This window comes from Gambusia affinis, linkage group LG15, assembly GCF_019740435.1.
Source record: "Gambusia affinis linkage group LG15, SWU_Gaff_1.0, whole genome shotgun sequence".
In the NCBI taxonomy this organism is placed as follows: Eukaryota; Metazoa; Chordata; class Actinopteri; order Cyprinodontiformes; family Poeciliidae; genus Gambusia; species Gambusia affinis.
In genome coordinates this window covers 21205776-21229686 of record NC_057882.1, presented here as the reverse complement: position 1 = coordinate 21229686, position 23911 = coordinate 21205776, and the positions used below count along the sequence as shown (strand labels likewise).

General features: G+C 37.9%; 1 protein-coding gene across 2 annotated transcripts in view; it reads left to right on the top strand.

Moving 5' to 3' along the window:
* Positions 1–20431, top strand: part of pds5b (PDS5 cohesin associated factor B) — a 29748-nt gene extending 9317 nt beyond the window's left edge. For both annotated transcript variants that reach the window (XM_044140091.1, XM_044140090.1), the window contains exons 2-35: positions 766–893; positions 1605–1808; positions 1970–2056; positions 2788–2885; positions 3784–3910; positions 4633–4713; positions 4959–5099; positions 7157–7272; positions 8014–8108; positions 8320–8465; positions 8658–8809; positions 9965–10078; positions 10194–10275; positions 10411–10459; positions 11989–12128; positions 12295–12410; positions 12503–12608; positions 12691–12851; positions 13026–13149; positions 13317–13475; positions 13613–13681; positions 13756–13892; positions 14018–14141; positions 14618–14822; positions 15015–15129; positions 15869–16001; positions 16103–16222; positions 16428–16490; positions 16584–16729; positions 16886–16958; positions 18047–18468; positions 18548–18628; positions 19455–19557; positions 19676–20431. In XM_044140091.1, coding sequence (XP_043996026.1) covers positions 786–893; positions 1605–1808; positions 1970–2056; positions 2788–2885; positions 3784–3910; positions 4633–4713; positions 4959–5099; positions 7157–7272; positions 8014–8108; positions 8320–8465; positions 8658–8809; positions 9965–10078; positions 10194–10275; positions 10411–10459; positions 11989–12128; positions 12295–12410; positions 12503–12608; positions 12691–12851; positions 13026–13149; positions 13317–13475; positions 13613–13681; positions 13756–13892; positions 14018–14141; positions 14618–14822; positions 15015–15129; positions 15869–16001; positions 16103–16222; positions 16428–16490; positions 16584–16729; positions 16886–16958; positions 18047–18468; positions 18548–18628; positions 19455–19557; positions 19676–19708 — 4230 coding nt within the window. In that variant the 5' untranslated portion in view covers positions 766–785 and the 3' untranslated portion in view covers positions 19709–20431. The remainder of the gene's footprint in view (positions 1–765; positions 894–1604; positions 1809–1969; positions 2057–2787; positions 2886–3783; positions 3911–4632; positions 4714–4958; positions 5100–7156; positions 7273–8013; positions 8109–8319; positions 8466–8657; positions 8810–9964; positions 10079–10193; positions 10276–10410; positions 10460–11988; positions 12129–12294; positions 12411–12502; positions 12609–12690; positions 12852–13025; positions 13150–13316; positions 13476–13612; positions 13682–13755; positions 13893–14017; positions 14142–14617; positions 14823–15014; positions 15130–15868; positions 16002–16102; positions 16223–16427; positions 16491–16583; positions 16730–16885; positions 16959–18046; positions 18469–18547; positions 18629–19454; positions 19558–19675) is intronic.
* The last annotated feature ends 3480 nt before the right edge of the window (positions 20432–23911 follow it).

The following is a 23911-nucleotide window of genomic DNA, read 5'->3' as shown; positions in this document are numbered from 1 at the left end:
ATAATTATAAATTATACTTTTATTGTTACTGATCCTATAAATAAATATAATATAAACTTTAATAATTTGCAGTAAAAACAAAAAGAAATTGCAGATGGTTTGCAATGATTGTTTATACATATTAAACTTACGACCCCGTACAATAAAATTATAGTTACTCATGTGGCCCTTTGGGAGAATTTATTGCCCTTCCATGGTTGTTTTAATGTCTTCAGATCTGGAGGATAATCGAGTAAAATGCTATAAAAACAGCACAAGTCAATCTGTCTTATTAGAGCAAAAATATAAATGAAAGAGGAAATTAACAAATAAATTGAGACAATTGCTATGTAATGTAATAAAGCCTGAAAAACATGTCTTGTCGACGTATCCACAAGCAGGACACTAAATTTCCAGTCGGATCTTTTTCCTTTCATATGAAAATCTACAAACATTTCTATTCCCAGAGAGTGGTGGTGATATGTGGAGAACAGTGTTATCAGCGCTGAGTGAAAAGCCAGTCTTGCTCTCTAAATGCAGCTGTTCCATCCTGGACTTTGAAAGCCTGTAGAAAAGCCATTACTATGCCATGAATACCTTGCTGAATATTTCAGTGGTTGCTTTGCTGCAGATTTCTTGGAAAGCTTTAAAGAGTTCAAAGGATATTCTTGGTTTCCATGTAAACGTTATTCTCAAGGCTTTTCTTTCCTCATCCAATGGTTTCTGTCACACCTGCTGCAGCACTCTTCTCTGGTTTAATACAATCCCTTCCCTCTCTATCTCCAGGCAGTGAAGAGCTAAAGAGGATGGCTCACTCTAAAGCTCGAGCCACAGACGGGAAGGTGACCTACCCTCCGGGGGTCAAGGAGATTTCTGACAAAATCTCCAAAGAGGAAATGGTCCGCAGGCTCAAGGTCAGTGTTTCTCCCTGCTGTGTTTTGCTTATGGCCTCCCTGGACGAAAGAATGTTCTTCTTTAAGATGGAGAAACCATTATTGCCTCGGCCTTCTAAGTTTCAAAATCAAAAATTTCCAAGAAAGGTGGCAACAAGTGGTTTGGTTCTTGCGCCCACTTCCGACTTGATTGTTTGAAAAAAATATATATACATATTCTTTATTTCTTGCACAAAGCAATAACTAAAAATCTCTCACAACTTAGTTGAAAATGAAATTTAATAACTTAAATTTCCAATTAAGTTATTAAGTTAGCTTAATCGGAAATTTCAAGTTCAAAAAAATGGACAAAAAAATAATTTTACAAAAACCTCCTGTCATCACACCAGACATTTACTAAACAAAAGGACCTTCACCACGCCATCCGTTGTGCTCTTAATGGGAGGGTTTAAAAGTTACCAACGTAATGGAAACAATTCCAAATAAAAATTAATTACATATTTTGGTTCTAAACTTAAGTATATTCCAACTGACCAAAGAAAAATGAAATTGCTAGAAATTATGATTTACAAAAATTCAACATAAAAGGCCATAACAATTATTATAAATGACTTCTAGAAGCTCACACTAAAAAATATTCACCTGATTCCCTATTTACCTGCTGCACAAAGCCAATTGTATGTTTGTTTTCATTTCTTTCTCTCTGTGTTCTACATTTGACCTGCTACCCAGATGGTTGTGAAGACCTTCATGGACATGGACCAGGACTCTGAGGAGGAAAAGGAGCTTTACCTGAACTTGGCGCTTCACCTGGCCTCAGACTTCTTTCTCAAACACCCAGACAAAGATGTGCGGCTGCTGGTTGCCTGTTGCCTAGCAGACATATTCAGGATTTATGCTCCAGAAGCTCCCTACACCTCTCCAGACAAGCTCAAGGTGTGAGGGCGAAGATTTTGTTGTGTCACATCGAAGCATTTACAATTCAAACACTTCTTTCTGTTCATTTTTGTTTATTCAGGTTTTTCCACCATTCAGCCTGTTTACTAATATTTCCAGCTGCCAGTTCGAATCATTGTGTTTTTGTTTCTCTGTTGTAGGACATTTTTATGTTCATAACACGACAGCTTAAAGGACTGGAGGATACGAAGAGCGCTCAGTTCAACAGATACTTCTACTTACTGGAGGTATTTGGCTTTTCTTCGCTGCAGTAGCAACATTTTCCATTCGCCATTTGCTCTGTGAAAATACATTTTTCATTTCAGCTGTTTCAATGCTAATGGTATTAAGGAGATGATTGGTAAACTTGTCAACAACAAATCGATAAGAAATTTTATATATTGAATGCATTTCACTATGCCCAAATTTCTCTTCTGGGTCAACTAAAAGCAAACTGTTGTATTGATATATTTATTGTTATTAAGGTTGTCAAAATAATTGATACCTCGATATAATTAATAGTAAAAAGCAAATTATTAAAATGTACTTGTTTGTCAAAGCTAATACAAACTGACTAACATTTGCTGAAATATTTAAAACCAATAAGTATATTGGTTTTGCCCTAATTTAGGAGGTTAAATTGTGTCCATTTGTAATTTTTTTTTACTTTGTATTGGTATTTTGTTTCAGATTTTAGCAGTATGAAAACAATCGCCCATTTATATTTCTTTCATTTATTCATCCATTTATTTTTCATCAATCCCTCCATAAAGGGATTTTTGTAGGGTTTATTATTTTAAAATACGACTTCAAAATAGATTTCTGTATGAAATTAATTGTGCAGATTGGTTATTTCTCAACTGTGCTGAGATGGACGATAATTAGGCTCCAGAAAAACATATAATTAAAAAATGAGGATGAACCTTGATTTCTCCCCCTCTGAGTTCCTAACATCATACCTCTTCTTCTTTTTGTCCAGAACATAGCTTGGGTGAAATCTTACAACATTTGCTTTGAGCTTGAAGACAGCAATGAAATATTCACCCAGCTTTACAGAACGCTCTTCCAGGTCATAAAGTAAGTCCTTGATTAAAAGTCGCTGCCATCAGCTTTTAGTTTTTGTCTGTTTTTAGCCTCTGCTGCCCTGTTGGGAGCAGCACAGTAGCAGTCTAGACGTTTCTCTTTGGTCCCCCCCCCCAAAACCCCCTCTCAATTTCACTCTGCTGAACACAACCTTGAGGGCTCAATTCTGCAGCACTGGATCTGGCTTTTTGCCAGTGGAAGGAAAAAAAGGTGTCTGCCTGTGTCAGGGTTGTGCCAATACTAAAAATTGTCCTGCTTTGGAAAAATGTAAAGACTGCTTTTTCATTTAAAATATTATTAGAAGTCGTTAGTGAGTGTAGCTTTTGCACATTTCTGTGTGTGTATGCGTGTGTGTGTGTGTCTGCTTGAAAGTGATACTTGTGCTGAATAGAAGCTAATGGCTGTAGAAATCCTGTCACTGAGATACAAATCAGGGGAACGAGCTTGGCCTCCTGCTGAGATCCAAGTATGCACACTCTTTCCTCCCCTCTGTGTAATCAGAGCATCTTTAAACATAGGAAGTATTTCTTGTTTTGCAAATAATACTAAATCTCTGTCATGACATGCTGTAAAGTAGTTACAGATTAGTGTTGCCAAATAATGGTTTTATACCCAGTTAGACTGAAACGACTTAATGAGAATTGCAATTTAGTGAGGCGGCAGCAATGAAGCAGAAAGTTTTATATTTATTCTGATAAGAAATTCAGCAGTTTGATCTCCCAATAACCCCACATGTCAAAATGTTCTTGACATTTAGCCCTCATTTGCTCATTTACTTTTAAAGTAAAAATGTGATTAAATTCATAAAATTGGGGGGGGAAAAAGAAGTTCAGAAGTAAGTAAAAGATTTGGTTTATGTCGTGCTCTGATGTTCTCTGTCTTCTCCTCATAGCAACGGCCACAACCAGAAAGTGCACATGCATATGGTGGACCTGATGAGCTCCATCATCTGTGAGGGAGACACGGTGTCGCAGGAGCTGCTGGACACGGTTTTAGTCAATCTGGTGCCGGCGCATAAGGTGTGTGCATGTGTGCAGCACTCAAAGTGCTTTATTTATTCAATATTAATGCACTTTTGGGTGCAAGTTCACATGCGATTCATCAAATCACAAAGTTTATAATGGTGGCTGAAACATAAAATCTACGTTTCACAACCCAGATGCATCATAGTTTCTATGGCTTCTGCCACTACATTTAGAAAATGGAACAAATGTAGAAAAAAGGGATTTTCTCCCAGATTTTATTGTTGCAGAATCACAACAGAGGATTATTCACATGCTGAAACCCTCAAACAAAACCATAGAAATTATATGCAAATGATGCAATATTTAATTTTATTAGGATACTTATAAAAGAGAATTATCTTTCCCATTAGTTCTGCTGGAAGAGGCTGTCTCTAGGTGAGAGCCTTCTGAATAATTTCAGATGTGGAGCATTGAAGTATACCCAACTGTCTTATGCAACATGGTGCTCAACTTTGGTAATTAATCTCCCAAATTCATACAGTATCCAAGGTTTATTGACCCAACTAGAGACAGCAGGGTGTTGCTAAACTTGACTGACTGTGATAAGTCTTAGTTTTCCATACCTCGCTGTTCAGTGAGACCCCTGCAGGTGAGAAGCAGTAAAGCAGCTGAAGTTTTCCTGCAGAAGACCTCCTCTTGCTACATATTCATCTTTATCTTTCTAGATATTTCTTTAATATTAGATGTTTTTTTTTGTTTATTCTTTGTCTGTTTAGAATTTGAATAAACAGGCTTATGACCTGGCCAAAGCTCTACTGAAGAGGACCGCTCAAGCTATTGAACCGTACATCACCAATGTAAGATATTTATTATTTCTGGTTGCACTTCTATTGTTTACATGCTGAAAAAAATGCAAAAACACAATTTTAAAGAATTTGATTAATTTAAATAATTATATTTACAATATAATTATTTTATATATATAATTAATGTGTCATATTTTTTAGGCACATCTTTACAGATGTGATATGTACATTTCATTATAAATATAAACTGACTGGACCTGAACTCTCATTCATCTCCCCCTTTTCTTTCCCTCCAGTTCTTCAACCAAGTGCTGATGTTGGGAAAGACGTCAGTCAGTGATCTGTCTGAACATGTGTTTGATCTCATCCTGGAACTTTACAACATAGACAGCCATCTGCTTCTCTCTGTGCTGCCTCAGCTGGAGTTTAAACTCAAGGTACATTCTGAGCTGTAGTATTTGGGCTTTATAATGGAGGAAAACATTTTAGCTTCTATAGAAGTTGTGTAGCAGCTAAAGGAGATTTTCCATTACGCATTTTTGGGATGCTTGTCGTCTGAATTTTGACTATTGGCCTGAAGCCGGTCCTTGCTTCTGCTTGCAGAACTGTTGCTCTGTCTGACAGAGGAGTGCTAAAACTGAGAGATGCAGTGAAACCATTGTAAGTTAAGCTAACTTAGGTAAATAGCTCCAAGCCTCCTTTTGGATAATTACAGCATGAGTAACTATCTTCCAGTGGGAAGCAAGTTATTGAACCTGAGATGATGCAATGTGTAGCTTCTCATTTCTTAAACAACCTTGTAGGAAGATACAAAGTGTGATCATGGAGAAAATGTTTCTGTTTAAGAATGGTTGAGTTTGTGTACCACATTTTAGTTTCAATTCAAAGTGCTTTTCTCCATAAACCTCTAAACAGGTGAGTTTTTAACCTTGATTTAAAGGACGTCATTGTTTCTGCTGTTTTGCCGTTTTTTGATAGTTTGTTCCAGATTAGTGGAGCAGAAACTATTAAAACTGTATTATTATGCATTATTAAAAATAAATGGAGGAAAAGTGGTGAACCATTGTCTTTAAGTAGGAAAAATGGATCAGGCCATCCGAACCTTAACCCCATTGCTGTTGTCGGACTCCCCATTATTGACATAAGGCCTTGGTGTAAAATAAATGCAAAATCTGAAAGAAAAAAAATCTTGTGACATTGCAGCAGTTTATCCAAACAATGCCACAGCGACTCTGTGCTCTGATCAAACTTTAAGGTGGCCCAATAACATTAAAAGCATTAGAAAGTGTTTTTTAGTTTTTTCCTTTTTACTTTTCCTGTGGTGGCACGTTTTTGGCTAAGTAGTGTGTTTAGAGAGTAGGATGCACTTTAACTGCCCTTGATGCTCACACCTGAAAAAAAATTTGGTGCTAAAGCTTGTGAAAAATTTTTTTGGAAACAATGACCACAAAGAAGAAAAACAAGAGTGAGCAAATAGTGGGTTAATTGCAATTATAATATTTAGCCATAATACTAAAAACACACATCTGGGGCCTAGCTCTATTTCACCCCTTGGTCCTCACTCTTCCACCTTAACCTAATGTTATGTCAGGGGTCGGGTGCTCCAGTAAAAGGTTTTTCAGGGCTATTGTTAAACAAAGATCAAATATTGCTTAATTTGAAACAATTGAAATGTGCATTTTTATGGTTGGCTGTATTTTATTTTTTCTCAATTTTTTGTCCCTTTTTTTCCCCCTATTTTAAAGTATATTGTTGCAGCAACAAAACCGGAAGAGGCTTCTTGTGAAGAGACACCTTTACTGTGTGTAGTTTAAACATTGCTGAATATACAGGTTCTAGTTAGACAACTGGATCTCAAATAATCATGTAACATTTCTCTGCTCCATATTGAGCAGCTCTCTTCAAGTTAGTTGTAAGTAAATCCAGGTTTTATGCTTGTAAAGTCTCTCTGTTCTGCTCAGACTGATTTCAGCTTCTTTACACTGCCAGCTAAAGACCTGCATTCATTTAGCATTTTTTTACAGGTTTGTTGATTCATATTACCAAGATAAAGCAGTGATCCAGTCAGCATTATGTTGCCTCCGCAGTGTCTCATAAAGGCGTTGCGCTGATGGATAACGCTCATTAACTGTACTGAGGGAGTGTAGATCACTGCTGTCTCTTTAGAAATAATAGCCGTGATAAAATCTGTCCGCCACAGACTCTGCTCCCTCTCCCTCTCCCTCGTCCACATTTCAGCACTTTCTTATTGTTTTTTTCCCTTCACTTATTTCTGTCCTTGCTGTTTTTCTTCCCCTGTCCCCGGCTTCTTATACATAAATTCATTTGCGCTGTTTGTTCTGCCTGAAATCAGCATTTATATATATGGGCCTGCATCCTTTGCTTTATGAAAATGGTTATGTGTCCAATAAAGCTCCTAATGATACGGCAAGTCTATCCAATAGACATTACCAAATGTTGTTCATCATTTTTCTCTCCCTTTCTGTCTTTGCAGAGTAATGATAATGACGAAAGGCTGCAGGTGGTGAAGCTGCTTGCAAAGATGTTTGGAGCCAAAGACTCTGAGTTGGCAGCACAGAACAAACCGCTCTGGCAGTGTTACCTGGGCAGGTAAAACTATATCTGTTTTCATCTATTGTAAGCCATTTATAACATTTTTTTGCACGCTTGTTCATGTTGTGTGAAACATTATTGTGCTAATTTTGGGGCAACATTTTTGAAGGCCTTTCCTAAAAGTTTTACTTATGAGATTGCAGAAAAAAATCGTTTCTAGACAGTTTTAACTTAATAAGATGATTTAATAAAATCCCAATAAAACTCTTTAACATTTATGGTTTTAAAATGAAAACGTATTTGCCCCTTTTCCTGATTTTCTGTTTTTTTCTATTTTTTTTCACACATGGCCATGTAGGTTTGGATTTTTCATTTAAAAACGTCATTTTGTGTCGTTTATAACTAATTTATGGGATTCTCTGAAGTGCTTGAATGTGATAAACAGTAAAAAAAAAAAAAAGGAAGTCAGGACTTTTCCATACCACTGTACACATTTGGAAAACACTGAGGTGCTTAACGAGATACTTTAACACTTTCAAATCTGGAATTTTTTATTAAGATTTAAGCAACTTTTAATAAAATCTAGAATGTAACTCTTCTGTCAGTTATTAAAAAAAATCTTCACTCAACCCATAATTGAAAGTTCAGCAGATGCCAACCAATTTTAAATAAACCTGTTCAAGTTTTTGAACCCTATTTTGTACAACAATTTTTGACAGAATTGTGTGTTTTTGAGTTGATTGACTGCTACCTCTTTAAATGTGTTGATTTTAACAAGAATTTATTTTTTCCTAAAAGGTTTAATGACATCCACGTGCCCATCAGGCTAGAGTGTGTGAAGTTTGCAAGTCACTGTCTCATGAACCATCCAGACTTGGCCAAAGACCTCACAGGTACATTTTTATAAATCATACGCATGTTTAGAAAGTTGGGCCTTTACTGGAATCATAATTTGAATTAAATTCTTACGACTGCTTAGCGATTAAACAATCTCAACAATTTACAAGCAGCTCTTTTACAAAAATAAGATTATTATTTGTATAAATTGGGCAGAATCTTTGCTGTTCTGATACATCTCACTCATTTTTCTGTTTTCTTCCCCAGAATATTTGAGGGTCAGATCACATGACCCCGAGGAGGCCATCCGCCATGATGTCATTGTCTCTATAGTAACTGCAGCAAAGAAAGACTTGTCCCTGGTCAATGACGCATTATTAAATATTGTAAAGGAGAGAACCTTGGACAAGAGAGTAAGTATGAAAATGTAAAAATAGGCTTAAATGGCTGGAGGAAACAATATCCACATTAGTGGTGATTTGGGTCTCTTTAAAAGGTGCTGTTGGATCCATTTTGTGATATTTTCAGTGTATTGCTGCTAAAATCCACATCTTACCTTTCACAATGTTGATCATTGTTTTTTATTTCTGTCCTGCTGTCTTCAGTGGCGCGTTCGTAAGGAAGCCATGATGGGCCTCGCATCGATCTATAGAAAATACTCGCTACAAGGAGAGGGGGGCCGGGAGGCCTCCAAGCAGATATCCTGGATTAAAGACAAACTGCTTCATATCTACTACCAGAACAGCATTGACGACAGGTTCCATTGCTTTCTTATTCTCATATAAAAAGTTCAGGGTTCCTTCCCAGTCTGGAAAAGTATGGAATTCAATATTTAATATGCTGTTTTTATAGTATTGTATTTTATACAACTATTTCAGACCATTTTCCACTAATATAAAAATGGAATAATAGTTTAAGTACTCCCTAAACACAAAAGATAAGAAATCATTTTTTTGTTTGTTTGTTTGGGGTTGGACAGAGTCTCACAGCAGATGCTGCTCCCACAGGATGCAAATTACATTGAATAAAGTGCCAAAGGTCACAGAATATTGGAAACATGGATGAGAAAAGAAGAAAATAGGCATATATATTGCCACTGATATTTAAGACATTGTAAAAACATGCATTTATTGGGTTAATTTTAGAGTTTTTGTATTATAGATAATCAGAAAATATTTAAATAAAACTCTTAAGTCGGTTTTGGAATCCGTCGAGTAAACCTTTTTTAGTGAACTGTAGTTTCACGGCTGGAGATTGAATTTACAAGTGGGAGGAAATGAAATGAAAGTTTTATTGCCCCACTGTAGCCTCCAGATGTCCTCATGTAGCCGTACAATAGATAATATAGTAAAGCTGGTTTATTTCTTCTTGTGGTATTTTTCTTTAAACAGCCAGAAGGCAGAAGTGGAACATGCTCTCCTTAAAATGGAGCATCAAATTCATTATTCTTGATCCTCCTACACATGCTCCGCATAAAGCGCTTACCTCTCTGTGGGTTTTCATGATGTCTCGAGCTCCAGTAGAAGAAGCTGCATGTGTTGTAAAACTAACCGTTATATTGAGGGGAAAAAAACCTGCGATGAGACCACAGAACAATGTCTGTTTGGTTATCGTTTGGAGAGCTGATCAGCTGCCAACAGGAAGTGTCTTCACAGTGACAGGCTGTGGGGAAGGGGAAGATTTTACAAACATTGAGCAGCACAATGATTCTTTGTGTTTATGTTTGTGGTTAAAATTCTTCCTTGATGCAAAAAACTGAAAACTTTATTATGTTTTAAACTGTTGAAATTGCTGGGGTTTTTTAAAGGTGCTGTTTCCAGGGACTTTTTTTTTCGTATTTACTTTAATAATAAATTTTTATTAGAGCGCTTGTTATAATCTAAATCTTAGAACTCATTTCCTGTATTGTCAGGTTGCTGGTGGAACGGGTTTTCGCCCAGTATATGGTTCCTTTCAACCTAGAAACCACTGAGAGGATGAAGTGTCTCTATTATCTTTATGCTACGTTGGACACAAACGCTGTCAAGTAAGTGTTTCTAAGTTGTTTTAAAACATAAATACAGATAATATGTTTGTAAAACCTTTTATTTTATAATTTACTTACAAACTTAAACATTACTCTACTCACATGTCCCCTGCAGAGCTTTAAATGAGATGTGGAAGTGCCAGAACATGTTGAGAAACCATGTCAAAGACCTGCTGGACCTGATCAAGAAACCCAAGGTACTTCTGATTGATCAGCACTACAGAGCACTTTCATCTACTGGCTCTAATTTTCCTGTTTGGTGTTTCTGAATCATGTTTTTGTTCCCGTTTTTTAAAATTTATTTATTTGATTTTTTTCCCATTTCTTGCCAGTCGGAAGCATCCAGTAAGGCTGTATTTGCCAAAGTCATGGTGATCACAAGTAAGTCATCTTTTCGAAATCACAAGTTTCCACTGCAACATGGTAGTTGCAGTGATGTCACATGAAGTACCCACAGGCTGTCTTGGAAAACAAATAATAGAGCGTAGCCATGGCAACACATGCTGGAACACAAGAGAAACAACGTACTAACAATAATGATTCAAGGAAGAAAAGGTAGTTTTCAAATAAGATTTGTAATGTAATCAAAGGATTGGACACATACCAGTTGACTTGACCAACTTATATCCTACTATAGCAAACGTCTGTAGCAGCGACTGAGCAGGAAGTTAGTTCACCCATGGCTGCACAGCACTATGCAAAAGCATTCACACTTTAACTTTTCCACGTTGTCACCTTATGACCACAAACTTAAATGCATTTTATCAAGATTTTATGCAAAAGACTAATAAAAAGATGATTTTATTTTACAAAAATGTTGAAATGTGTGGCATTTGTATTTAAGCCTCTTAACACTGATAGCCGGGGTGTGCTGTGGTGGCGTAGGGGATAGCGCGAACCACGTTTGGAGGCCTTGAGTCCTCGACGCGGCCGTCGCGGGTTCGATTCCCGGACCCGGCGACATTTGCCGCATGCCTTCCCCCCTCTCTCTTCCCCTTTCCTGTCAGCCTACGGTCACATAAGGGACACAAGAGCCCACAAAAGACCCCCTGGAGGGGAAAAAGAAAAACTCTGATAGCCCTAAATAAGTTCATATGGAACCACTTACTCTCCTAAGCCACCTAGTTAATAACTTGTATTTCTGTATAATTAAACATAAGTATAAATCCAGCTGTTCTGTGAAAGCCTGAGATTTTTGTTGAACATTCTGGAGAAAGAGAGCCACACGCTGCAAACGTAAAATCAGACGATAAAGCCAAAATTAAACTTCTTGCAAGATGCTGGCCGACTTGCAAAATGCTAATCTTGGTGTAAAACTAAACCTACACATCTCTATCAATATAACCTACCCAACATACCCTAATACACAGAGGTGGTAGCATCATGCTGTGTGATTCTTTTTCTGCAGCAGGAACAAGATTTGATGGCAGTTCTGGATAATCTGACACAAAAAAAACTTGAGAATGACACAAAGATTTGTTTTCCAGCAGGAAAACGACCTTAAACATGCAGTCAGAGATGAAATGGAATGATTCAGTCGAAGTTCAGACTTAAATCGAATTAATTCTGTCGAGATTTACATTTTTCCTTATGCTCTCCATCTAATGTGACAGAACTGGATCCAATTTGCTAACAAAAATTAAAAAAATGTAAAATCTCTTGTCCAGAAGACTTTTAAAAAATATTAAGAATTTGTTCTTCTTTTTTAACTTCCATCTGGTCTTTTATGTAAAATAACAAAAGTTTGTTTGCAAGTTTGTTGCTGTAACATCCACAAATGTGGAAAACATATGGTGGAGCTGTGTTTTGTTAGCAGATTTTTTTTTTTTTTAAACCAATAATTTACCGATTTTATTTCAGGTGCACTTGATTCTTTAAAACATGCTTTGTGTGTGTTTGTATGCGTATAGGAAACCTTCCAGACCCGGGCAAAGCTCAGGACTTTGTGAAGAAGCTGGCTCAGGTCCTGGAGGATGACGAGCGGATAAGGGATCAGTTGGAGACGTTGGTCAGTCCCACCTGCTCCTGCAAGCAGGCTGAAGTCTGTGTGGTGAGTCTGCGACATCGTCCAGTCACTGCACTTGTTTGTTTTTTGTCCATTATCAAACAAAATAGCTCTCTAGCATTTTGAAAATATCACATAAAAGCACAGATTTGTTCTTGCTGTACGCTTTTTTTTTTTATTGTTCTCCTTTTATTTTTGTCATCTTCATCAGCGAGACATCACTAAAAAGCTCGGTAGCCCCAAGCAGCCCAGTAATCCATTCCTGGAAATGGTCAAATTCCTGCTGGAGAGAATCGCTCCTGTACACATCGACACAGAGTCCATCAGGTATAGAGCTGCGAAAAGACAGCTTTACATCATTTCTTTAGAAAATGTCAGGGGAAACGTTTCGTTTATCATTTTTGTCTTCATTTCTTCAGTGCTTTAATAAAACAGGTAAACAAATCTATTGATGGGACAGCTGATGATGAAGAGGAGGGCGTTCCAACTGAAGAGGCGATTAGGGCAGGACTGGAGCTGCTGAAGGTTAAAACTCAAACTTCATCCTATTTTGAATTAAAACAAATTCGGCTGACTTTTAATTCATATTTTTCTGTTTCCTAAACAGGTACTGTCCTTCACACACCCAGTGTCATTCCACTCTGCAGAGACGTTTGAGTCTTTGCTGAGTTGTCTGAAGATGGATGATGAAAAAGTGGCAGAAGCTGCGCTGCAGATCTTCAAGAACACAGGCAACAAAATGGAAGAGAGCTTCCCTCACATCAAATCGTACGTTTTTGTTTCCATATTTTATTCATATTATAAAAATAAAACAAAATCCAGGCAGTCCCACTAGGGCTTCATTCATTTCAGTGAAATGTGTACAGGATGTAATTCTGTTTTTTGTGACTTCAAGTAGTTCTTTACCAGATTTTAATGGTGTTCTCCTGCTGCTCCTCCTAGTGTTTTATTGCAGGTACTGCAAACCAAAGCTAAGAGAGGCCCCCCTCGTCAGGCCAAGTATGCCATCCACTGCATCAATGCGATGTTCACCAACAGGGACACACACTTTGCCCAAATCTTTGAGGTCAGTTGGTGCTTCACCTTTTTTTCATGAACAGAAAATTGTAAAATACAGGGATTAGCAGGTTTTTTTCTCTTTGTTTTCTTTCTCTCTGAAAATGTGCTTAACAACTGGACTGTTAAACACAGAATTTTTTTTAAATATTGTGGTTTTGTTTTTTTTGTTTTCAGCCCCTACACAAAAGTCTGGACCCTGCAAACCTGGAGCAGCTCATCACTCCTTTGACCACCCTGGGTCACCTGGCCCAGTTGGCCCCAGAGCAGTTTGCCGCGCCGCTAAAGTCTCTAGTCGCCAACTTCATTGTGAAGGATCTGCTCATGAACGACAGGGTACAAATATACATATATATTCTATCCTCCAGATTCATGCTGAGAACCTGGGCCTTCTTTTTGTTACGTCTATCATAGAAGCAAAGTTTATTATAGTTTGTGAATTAAGCCTATGATGAAATCTATTTTATTTGTAGATCCCAGGCAAAAAAACAACCAAACTTTGGGTTTCTGATGACGAAGTGTCTCCAGAGACGATGGCTAAGGTCAGTGGTGAACTTCAGCCTGTTATTTCTGCTCCCGAAGAGGAGAAATAAAATATTTTCCATCCTCCGTTCAGATCCAGGGCATCAAGCTGATGGTGAGATGGCTGCTGGGAGTGAAGAACAACCAAAGCAAATCAGGCAACTCCACCCTGAGGATGCTGACTGCTATCCTGCACAGCGATGGCGATCTAACCGAGCAGGGCAGGATGGGGTAAGTAAAATAAAATCACCCCCTCTCAGTGAATGCTTTTAGGCTTTAGTTTTAAACATACCTGTGAAAGGATAAAATAATCCTTACTTCCTCTCATCTCCACTGCCTCGTTTTATTCCCACTAGTAAACCAGACATGTCGAGGCTGCGGCTGGCAGCAGCGTGCGCCCTGCTGAAGCTGGCTCAGGAGCCCTGCTATCATGAAATCATCACCCTGGAGCAGTATCAGCTGTGTGCTCTCGTCATCAATGTGAGAACTTCCTTCTTATTGTGTAAAGTCATTACTCTCATCAGACTGTGAAAATTATTATTTCTTTAAAGATTTGCTATTCAGAAAACATTGCGTTGAAATGATAAAAATGCCAGGTCCGATGTGTTCAATATTCCCGCGGCGTCTGGAAAATTCTCAAAATTGATTGTGCTTTCCAGGATGGATGTCCGTCACTTAATCCAGAACTCATCCATCAGTTCATCCATCCATCAATTCAATAAATTGCACATCTTTTCTATTTAAAATGTTTAATAGATAAAGAGAACCTTGACATTTGAGAATGAAGACTCTGTAGGAACCTTAAAGTTCATGTTGTCATTTTTCTTCCACCTCCTTCATGCTCTGTTCCTAATAAACGTTTTCAGTTCTTCCTTCTTCTTCCCGATTATTTTATCACCTGAATCCTGTTGAAATATCCTCTCACCGTCCCTCTTGTCTCCACCTTGTCTCTGCAGGATGAGTGCTACCAGGTGCGGCAGTGTTTTGCCCAGAAGCTTCATCGAGGCCTCTGCCGCCTCCGCCTGCCTCTGGAGTACATGGCAGTGTTTGCTTTGTGTGCGAAGGATCCCGTCAAGGAGAGGAGAGCTCACGCTCGCCAGTGCCTGGTGAAAAATGTCAACATCAGGCGAGAGTATCTGAAGCAGCACGCAGCCATCAGCGGTAAAGAACTTGAACCCTCTGAATGATTTACAGCAGATTTTCTTGTTACTTAGTAACTGTACTCCAAAGCAATCTTAATATTACTTAAATATTTAAAATGTAGGATTTTATTATACCTGCTAAAAAACTAAAAACAACAACAAAAAATCAGTTTGTTGTAAGTGAAGTAATATTGACTTTGTGTTGGAACAGACAAGTTGTTGTCTCTTCTACCGGAGTATGTGGTTCCCTACACCATCCACCTTCTGGCTCACGACCCGGATTACGTTAAAGTTCAGGACATTGAGCAGCTGAAAGAAATCAAAGAGTAAGTCAGATTTAATACAGTTGTTAGGGATTGCAAATTTTTTATTAATAAGTACATACAGGATAGAAGTTGTTTTCTCTTGGGTGGGTTTTAATTATATGTATATTTATACAGCGTACTACTCCATTATTATTTTATTATATTGTTATAGTACACCCTGGTAGAGATGTTAAAAAATCTCTATTTTTTACATAGAGGATTTTATTAAAAGTTTGAGTAGCTTTCATTTAAGTACATTTACTGTGGGAAAAAATCCACAAAGAAAATAAATCTATGTAATAAATTTGCAGGTTATCAAAATCTCCATCAAAATAAATGTAACTGTAGGATTGTTCATTTTTATTTAGTTTTTTTTTTTATTATTATTTGTTAGTGTTTGAACCTTATATTTATATTGTGATGTAAAATTAGTCTGATATTTCTTCAAAATACCAAATGGAAGATAACAGAAATGAGATTCATCATACAACAACATGGTTTATTATTTGAAATATTATTTCAATTGGTGCATTTCCATCTATGTGTATGTCTATTAAAAACATTGCATAGTCCACAGCCACTACTCAGGCAATGGAAGAGCTTAGTTGTAGTTAAACAAGCATCATAGAAATTATTAACATTGAGCTGAAATGCGTAGCACTTATGTAGTTTGCTGATATTCATTGCAGTTCTTGAAAATATTGATAAATAAGTTCCACATCTATGCTCTGTATTTATGTCTGTTTTTCTTCCTCTTTAGAGCTTTGTGGTTCGTCCTCGAGATCATCATGGCCAAGAATGAGAACAACAGCCATGCATTCATCAGAAAAATGGTGGAAAACATCAAGCAAACGAAAGACGCCCAAGCGTCTAGTGATCCCAAAACCAATGAGGTTAAAATTACTTTTGTAATGTGAATGATTACATTAAATACTGATTAATAATTTTTTTTATGAGGCGTTTTGTTGATCAAATGTTTGCCTCTCTATTACAGAAACTTTACACAGTGTGTGATGTAGCCATGAACATCATCATGTCAAAGAGCACCACCTACAGCCTGGAGTCACCCAAAGACCCTGTGCTGCCGTCACGCTTCTTCACCAAACCAGACAAGGTCAGTGACTCAGGGACTTATGGGGAGATCTAGTTGGATTCATTTTCATCAGTCAGTATGTACTAATGAAAATGAAGTGTGCAATTTGCAGTTTTTCTTTTTCTTTCCTGTAATAAAAAAAAAAGAAATGTAGAAATGAGCACAACTACAAGATTTACTAATATGGGTTTTGTCTCTCATTCACTTGTATCTTGTCATGTTTCAGAATTTTAGCAACACTAAAAATTACCTTCCTCCAGAGATGAAAGCATTCTTCACTCCAGGAAAAGTAAGCCTACTAAAGCCTTTAGCTTGCTGTTGCTTTCCAATTTGTATTTGTACTCAAGCAAAACCTTTTTCCATTTCTTCCTTCAATCTCAAGCCCAAGTCAGCGAACGTTTTGGGCGCGGTAAACAAGCCGCTGTCATCAGCGGGTAAACAGCTCCAGAGCAAAGCCTCTCGTATGGAAACAACCAGCAACAACGACTCGTCATCCAATCCGGGCTCCCCGCAGCGCGGCAAAACCAGGTAGTGAATGAAAACCAGCATGTTGCTCAGTGGAAGCTCTTCTAGTTCTAGAGATTCACCTGTTCTAGTTGTTAAACTGCACAAAATATATTTTTTTACATATTTATGGATGTCCAGATAAAAATTTGTGCTAAATTAAGTTGCTGATTCTTCCAGACGCGACAGCACAGAAATGGATCATAGTGAAAACGAGGATTTCAGCCTGAAGAGATCAGACAGTGTTGACAAGGTAAGATCCAGAAAATTTTACAAACTGCTGGAAATATCTAAAATTTAGAGTCAAAGTATAAATTTTGAAATGGTTAGTAAAAATCCTCTCAGGTGGAAATTTTATTTTTATATTTAATTGGTTTGCTTATTTAAAAAATACCCAGGACACTAATAAAATGCCCATGAAAACATAAAATGATTTTAGATGCACTGTGATTGAAATTCAATTATTTTGAGGAGCTAACAGGTTTTAAACTTTAAAGAACACTTGTTTCCTGTAGGAGGGCAGCATGGACAAACATGTTATCTGAAATGACACAGTAGCTCAGGAGTAGACGGCCTCGTTTCTGGGATCCAGCTAAGTAATGTTAGCCATAAATCCCTGTTTTATTCTTTGAAGCTGCTGTGCAAACACCAGCTGGACCAAAGTCAGGACAAGAAATACAAACTCACTGGTTCCAGTCCTAAAACCAACTGCAAACACATAGTTTTGTTTGTCAATCTTTTCTTAGAGAAATGCTACATGTAAGCGAGCAGGAAGTTTGTGTTTCAAGACACTCAATGTAACTTTAAAAATAAAAAAAGGAAACAACAAAACTCACTTAGGTTTCACGTGGGGAAAAAACACAAAATTATTGTCAATTCATTCAAAGCATTTAGACAAGGGCAGGTTTTTATACATAGCATTTATCAGCAATTGACAGTTGACATTACTAACTATAAACAGCTGTCTCTGTTTGCTGGAGAATATAAATCCACACTTTAACAGTGATATTTCCAAAAAGATGTTAACATTTCCAGATTCAGCATGCTACATGACATGTTGAAAGCTTAAATAGAACAAATTTTGACTGATCTATTTCTATCTCTTTGTGGAAACCTGAATGAAACTCGATATGTCTTTGTAGAATATTCTTTTCTAGGATCTTTTGTGCCTCTTATTTTTAAACACTCCAAAATTAAAATTAATACTAAAGACAGTCTTTGTAAAGACTGTTGTTATGGCAACTTTGTATTTCCAGTTTAACACCCGAGTGATCTGTTAATCCCGTTCAAATCTAATGTCGCCTTTTTCTGCCACAGCTCAATGACTCTGTTCTCTTATAGGACATGGAAAAGCCCCGCGCTCGTAAACGTGGCGTGACGTCCAGCGACGACCAGGAGAGCAAGCCAAAGCGCGGACGCAAGAGGGGGTCTGCCAACACCACCACCGCCACCGAGTCTGAGGACCAGTGGGACGAGGACAACCGGCCAGAGGATGAACAGAACAGCCCACCGAAAAAAGGACGCAGGGGCCGACCACCGAAGTCTGCCTCTTCCAACCAGGAAACACCTGTAAAGGGGAGGAGGGGGCGAAAAAAGGCAGCGCCTCCGCCAGAGGAAGACGATGATGAGAACGAGGAGGATGAGGAAGAAGAGGAGAGGGTGGATGATGAGGACGAAGATGATGACGATGACAAAAGTAGTGAAAACATGGAGGTGAAACCAAAGGGCGGAAGGCAAGCCAGGGCGCCACGGCGGTCACAAGGGTACGCGTGGTTCATCTTCACTGCTGCATGCTGTGAACTCGTCACTTTTTGTTTGACTAAAACTCTTCTTGTCCAGCAGCTCAGAGTCAGCAGAGTCCGTGCCTCAGAAGAGGAGAGGACGTCCACCTAAATCAGCTCAGCCAGCGGCAAAGAAGCCAACGTAAGATTCACATCAGCTCTTTCTTTCAAACAGGAACTGCTCTCTCAGCTCAAAGCGACAATAGTAGCAAAGCTGCTTACTGGCTGCAATTGGAATTGTGGCTGATCTGCACACGAATGGATGTTAAAATGTATTATGGAATATATAAAAAATATATATATTTCTGGAAATTTAGGCTAATATCTTTAAAGAAATTAGTTTTTAATTGGCTGGGTGATATGTTCCTCTTTTAAAAGAAGGTGAGATTTGCAGATTTCAGTATCTTTACATAATTCTGTACCTTAATATGTCTACCACAGTCCCTTACAAAAATATTCATGCCACTTGAACTTTGACCTGTTTTGAACACAAACCTGCTTTGGGGGGATTTTATGTGCTAGACCAGTGGTGCCCAAAGTCGGTCCTCGAGGGCCGGCATCCTGCATGATTTAGTTCTCTCCCTGGTTTAACCCACCTGGATCAAATGATGGCTCATTAGAGGCCTAAGAAGAACATTGACATGATGAAAAGGTTGTTACTACCATCAGCTAGAGAACTAAAACATGCAGGATGCCGGCCCCTGAGGACTGTGCTAGACTGACACAAAGCTGATTATACTTGTGAAATGAAGGGGAAACAAATTGTTTTTCTAAAGAGTTTGACAAAATAAAATCCTGAAAGTACAGCAAGATGTTCAATGAATCATAGAATTAAAACTTTTTCAATGTGGGTATGTTTTAACCTGGTTTGAATTGAAATTCAGTTTGGACTTTGACTGGGCCATTCTAAAAGATGACAAAGTTTAGTTCTAGTCATTAAATTGTGGCCGGTTTGTGGGGTATTTCAGGCGCGGAGGGCGATCGAAAGCTGCTGCTGCTGCTAAAGATGACTCTGAAGATGAAGAGGAGGAGGAGGACGAGGAAGAGCAGGAAGATGAGCCAGCACCAAGGGTACTTATTAAAAAGCTGACTTCAGCCGTCTCTGGATAATATTTCAGTAATTAAAAGAAATCCGTAACTTTTATTTTCATCATTTTTTGATTTATTTTTAAAATTTTCCTGCTTCCAGGGTCGCAAGAAGACAACTGGGCGAAGAAGATGAGCTGGGGAGGGGGAACGACGACACGCCTCAGTTGTATTCAAGGAGGAAAGAACATGTGGACATTAAACTTTTTAAACTTTTCATATGCCTACGCTCCTACTGTTACACCTGTGTACACTCTTGCATATACCACGTACACACTACGTCAGAACATGTGCATTGTCAGCTGTGGATCGTTGCTTCGTGTCGCATTGTGATGATGTTTGCCACATTAGGTAGAAATCATTTTATCAAGAAAACAAAAAAAATCACTTGTAAATAGTCTTTTGTCTGGTTCATGTTCTGTTGTGTTTGATGCTGACTGGGGGGATGATGTCAAGACTTTTCCCGCTGTTATAAAAATGTTCCTATTGAAACAATATTGCTTATCAAACTTCCTGCTATTTAAAAAGAATCAGATTACCCCTCAACTTTTTGTGACTGTGTTTGTATCATTTTACTGTTAATGAAATGTTTTTGTTTACAGCTATGTATATTAATACCTTTTTTTTTTTTTACCATGGGCAAAATACTTAAAAAAAAAATTTATAAAATGTTCCAAATGTGGATGTTATTGTAGTGTGCATTTAATTTTTAGATTTGTTCTCACTGCTAGAAGGAAGTCATGAGCAGCTATGGTTGTCGTGTTTGTCACTGCTGGTTAACTTGGCTTCACATCCACCCAGTCACATCTTCCGTTGTATCAATATGATTCTCTATAAAACCTGAAATGTTTGAATTGTTTTTATTTTGTTTTGATGTAATTTATTTTCTTGCTTTCATATTCTGCAGTGATGACTTTGTTAAAGTTAGCCTAGCCTGGTAAAAACCAGCGCTCTGTTTGCTTTGCTTCATACAGAGGATCTGGACCCTCGGCTATTGAAAAATTATTGCTTGCTAGAAGCATGGATTCTGTTGAAGTTCAAATTTTTACCAAGTCGCTAACGTTTAACGTTGGCATATGCAATACACCAGTTCAACTCAAAGAGAGAAGTGCCAAGCTGAATGAGAAGGCTGTTAATGTTAATTCAATATTTGGACAAATGGCCAACACAGACTGAGTGGCCTTGCTCACTTTCTCCACTCCAAAACTGCACAAAATCAACATAATCGTTCAAAACTTCTCCTTCTGTTCACGGATTGTCCTATTGAAAATCTATTGTAGAAATCCATCTCAATGGGAGAAAGTCCAGAAGGAGCACTGAAAGGAGATGAGAATCAAGTGGAGTTGTGCAGGAATGCTATGGCCAGGCTAAAGTTGCCCTATGCTAAATAAAACTTGTCAAATGTCATCCACCCATGGAAGAACTTTCTAACGCCCTGGTTACTTCAGCACCACAGATTTGAAAACACGACCCAAAATCTCCACCCATTTTCTTTCTGGCAGATATGCCAAGGGCATTTAGGAGGTCTTTAGAGTATTCTACCTACAAACCCACCATGTCCTGAGTCAGGATCTGCAGTACACTGTCACCATGCAGTGTTGGTGGTGCACCGTCTCCCTCTCCTGAGATGCTGGATGGCTGACCAGAACCTCCTCAAAGCTGTATTGAAGTCATTCTCAATAGCGCTGCTTAATTCTTCCCACGTCTCAAATTTTTGCCTCTATAACCACCTGAGCCACATTCCACTTGCAGTATTTGTACCTGTCAGCTGCTTCTGGGATCCCACAAGCCAAAAAGACCCAAAAGGGCATCGCTCACCACAGGTATCCATCAGCGGGTTTGAAAATGCCACTGTTACAGGCACACAACACCTTGCTGCCACATCTCTGATCTGCCACCTCAACAATAGAGGCTCAAACCTGATGTGTTGAAAACTCTGCCATAGGTGGGAGATAAACTCCATCTGACTGGAGAATCCACCAGATGTCCCCAGCAGACATTGTATTAGCACAAAATACATATTACAACCATATTATAACACTATACTATGGTTCACATCCTCTATGTCTTACTGTTGTCAGCATGAGTGTTTAAGTGTCTGAGCAGAACAATGGAGTCCCCTTCAGGAGCGCTCACCTCTCCAAGGACTCCACAAAGGGTAAGGTAACTTGCCCTACTTTACCACACTTGTTGTGACTTCTCCCTCCACACATAAGCGGAGGAAGGCTACCTTCTTGTTCACTGTGGTGTACATACAGGCACCAAGAATGCCCACTCCTGCTCAGCACCTCTCAGCAGGGACCACTGCAGAGTGGAAGAGTGTCCAACCCGTCTCGAGGAGACTGGTTCCAGAGTTGTTCATCAAGGCAAGTCCAACTTTATCTTGCTGAATCCAATCAACCTCGCCCACGAGTTCAGTTACTGCTGCTGTGGTAACTAGCAGCTCCAACTGAAAATTAGCCTGTTGGCTCACAGTAAATAATTACTATGCAAATATGCTAACATTAAAAAGGCTAAAAGTATTTTACTATATGTAATTAGTAGCAAAATATGATATATAAAACTTCTCTTTTTTTAAGAAAACAACTTTCATGTCTAATTGAATTCTATTATAAAAGTTTAAGTCACTTTAGTACTGACACTTTAATTTTCAAAGAGTGAACCTTTATTTTGGAGCGCCCTGTTAATCTCTGGTTTAGGCCTTGTTAGTGCATTTGAAAACTATTAATAATGTAACATTCACAAGACTGTGTATCGAATTCCTTTTAGTTTAATTTCCTTAACAGACACTAACTGGATTAATACTATGCATAATAAAAAGGAAAGATCAGATTATAAATGTAGTTTAACCAAATCACAAAGAAACCTACTTAAAATGTAATAAAATAAAAATATTGCTGTTAAACTTATGGAGATTTTCCTTTCCCAAAGTATATTTTAGTTTTAATATACAGTAGGTTCTTCCATCCAAACAGCTCCAATAAGTAGCTAGTGTGCTTTGGCAGTGCAACTGACTGAGCACTGATATTATTTGCTTTGTGTACTTTGTGTGTCTGCCACTAACCGCCCACCCTCAGGCTGCCAGGCATCTCTCAATGATGTCCATCCTGTGTTGTAAAATTACCTGTTTTCCATGCTAAAGCAAGCAATTCAACTTGAGTTTTTAAATTTTCCAATGCACCTTGGCAGAATGGAAAACAACCCCTACACTTGTGTGTTCTTTTCCCAGTCATAATCCGTGACTAGGTCTATAATCCTGTGCTGCTCTGCTGCCTTTCTAACTACCAGCAGTAAATGACAACAGTTATTATTCCAGACCTTCACTGAGCTGGAAATGTCTGAAAACCATAAAACACACACAGTGTAAACTTGGGCGTCATAAAACTGAGAACAACTTGTAAACATGTGCACATGTAACAACACAGAGATCTTTTTTTCTAAGAAGAAATGCAGTTAAATTTTCATTTTGATTCGTTTTAATTTATTGCATTAAAAATGTTTAAAGTAAATATAAAACATTGCCTTTCAATGATTTTATTTAAAGTGACAGGTTGATAGGAAGATATATGGCACTAAAAAAAGTGCATATATGTAAGAAAACATGGTTGAGGCTGGTAAATACATGAGAATAAACACCACTATATCATATGGGGGGATAAAATCAAAACATGCTTATCTGTAAGAATGGTCCAGTCAAAGTACAAATCAAATTAAGAATCTGAAGTTAGACTGGATAATTGATGATCACTGATCCTTTCAGTCTGACTCAGCCTTAGCTATTTTGCAAAGTAAAATGGGCAAATATTACATCCTCTTGATGCGCAAAGGAGGTAGAGACATATACATGAAGACCTGCAGCTGAACTTGTAATGTATTTAAGAGGAAATTAAGGAAATATAAATGCCACCACTTTTTTTTTGTAGAAAAAAATAAAAATATAGAAAACCACGTATCCTTATTTTTACTTCACAATCATGTTCCAGATTTCAAAACTTCTGAAGGCCTCTATAGACTCTGAAGTTGTGATTTATTTATACATCATCTCAAATTAATACTAGTGTAACTATATATTTTGTATGTGCAATACACAGTGGATAGCTGATCATATTTTCAGCAATTACCCAGTTTACATAAAATGTAATCTCTAACAAAAACCAATATTCCAGACTGGCTGCATCATTTAACTGATAAATTTATAAAATATTCATAGACAGCCCCAAAATAGTTTTGTTTTTCTTCTTCTTTACTATAACTATTATTACTTGTGATTTCTTTTCTCTTTTTTTGGCCTTCTGCTTTAGCCTTCTTTGCTGGCAGGTAAAATTTGTACCATTCTTGA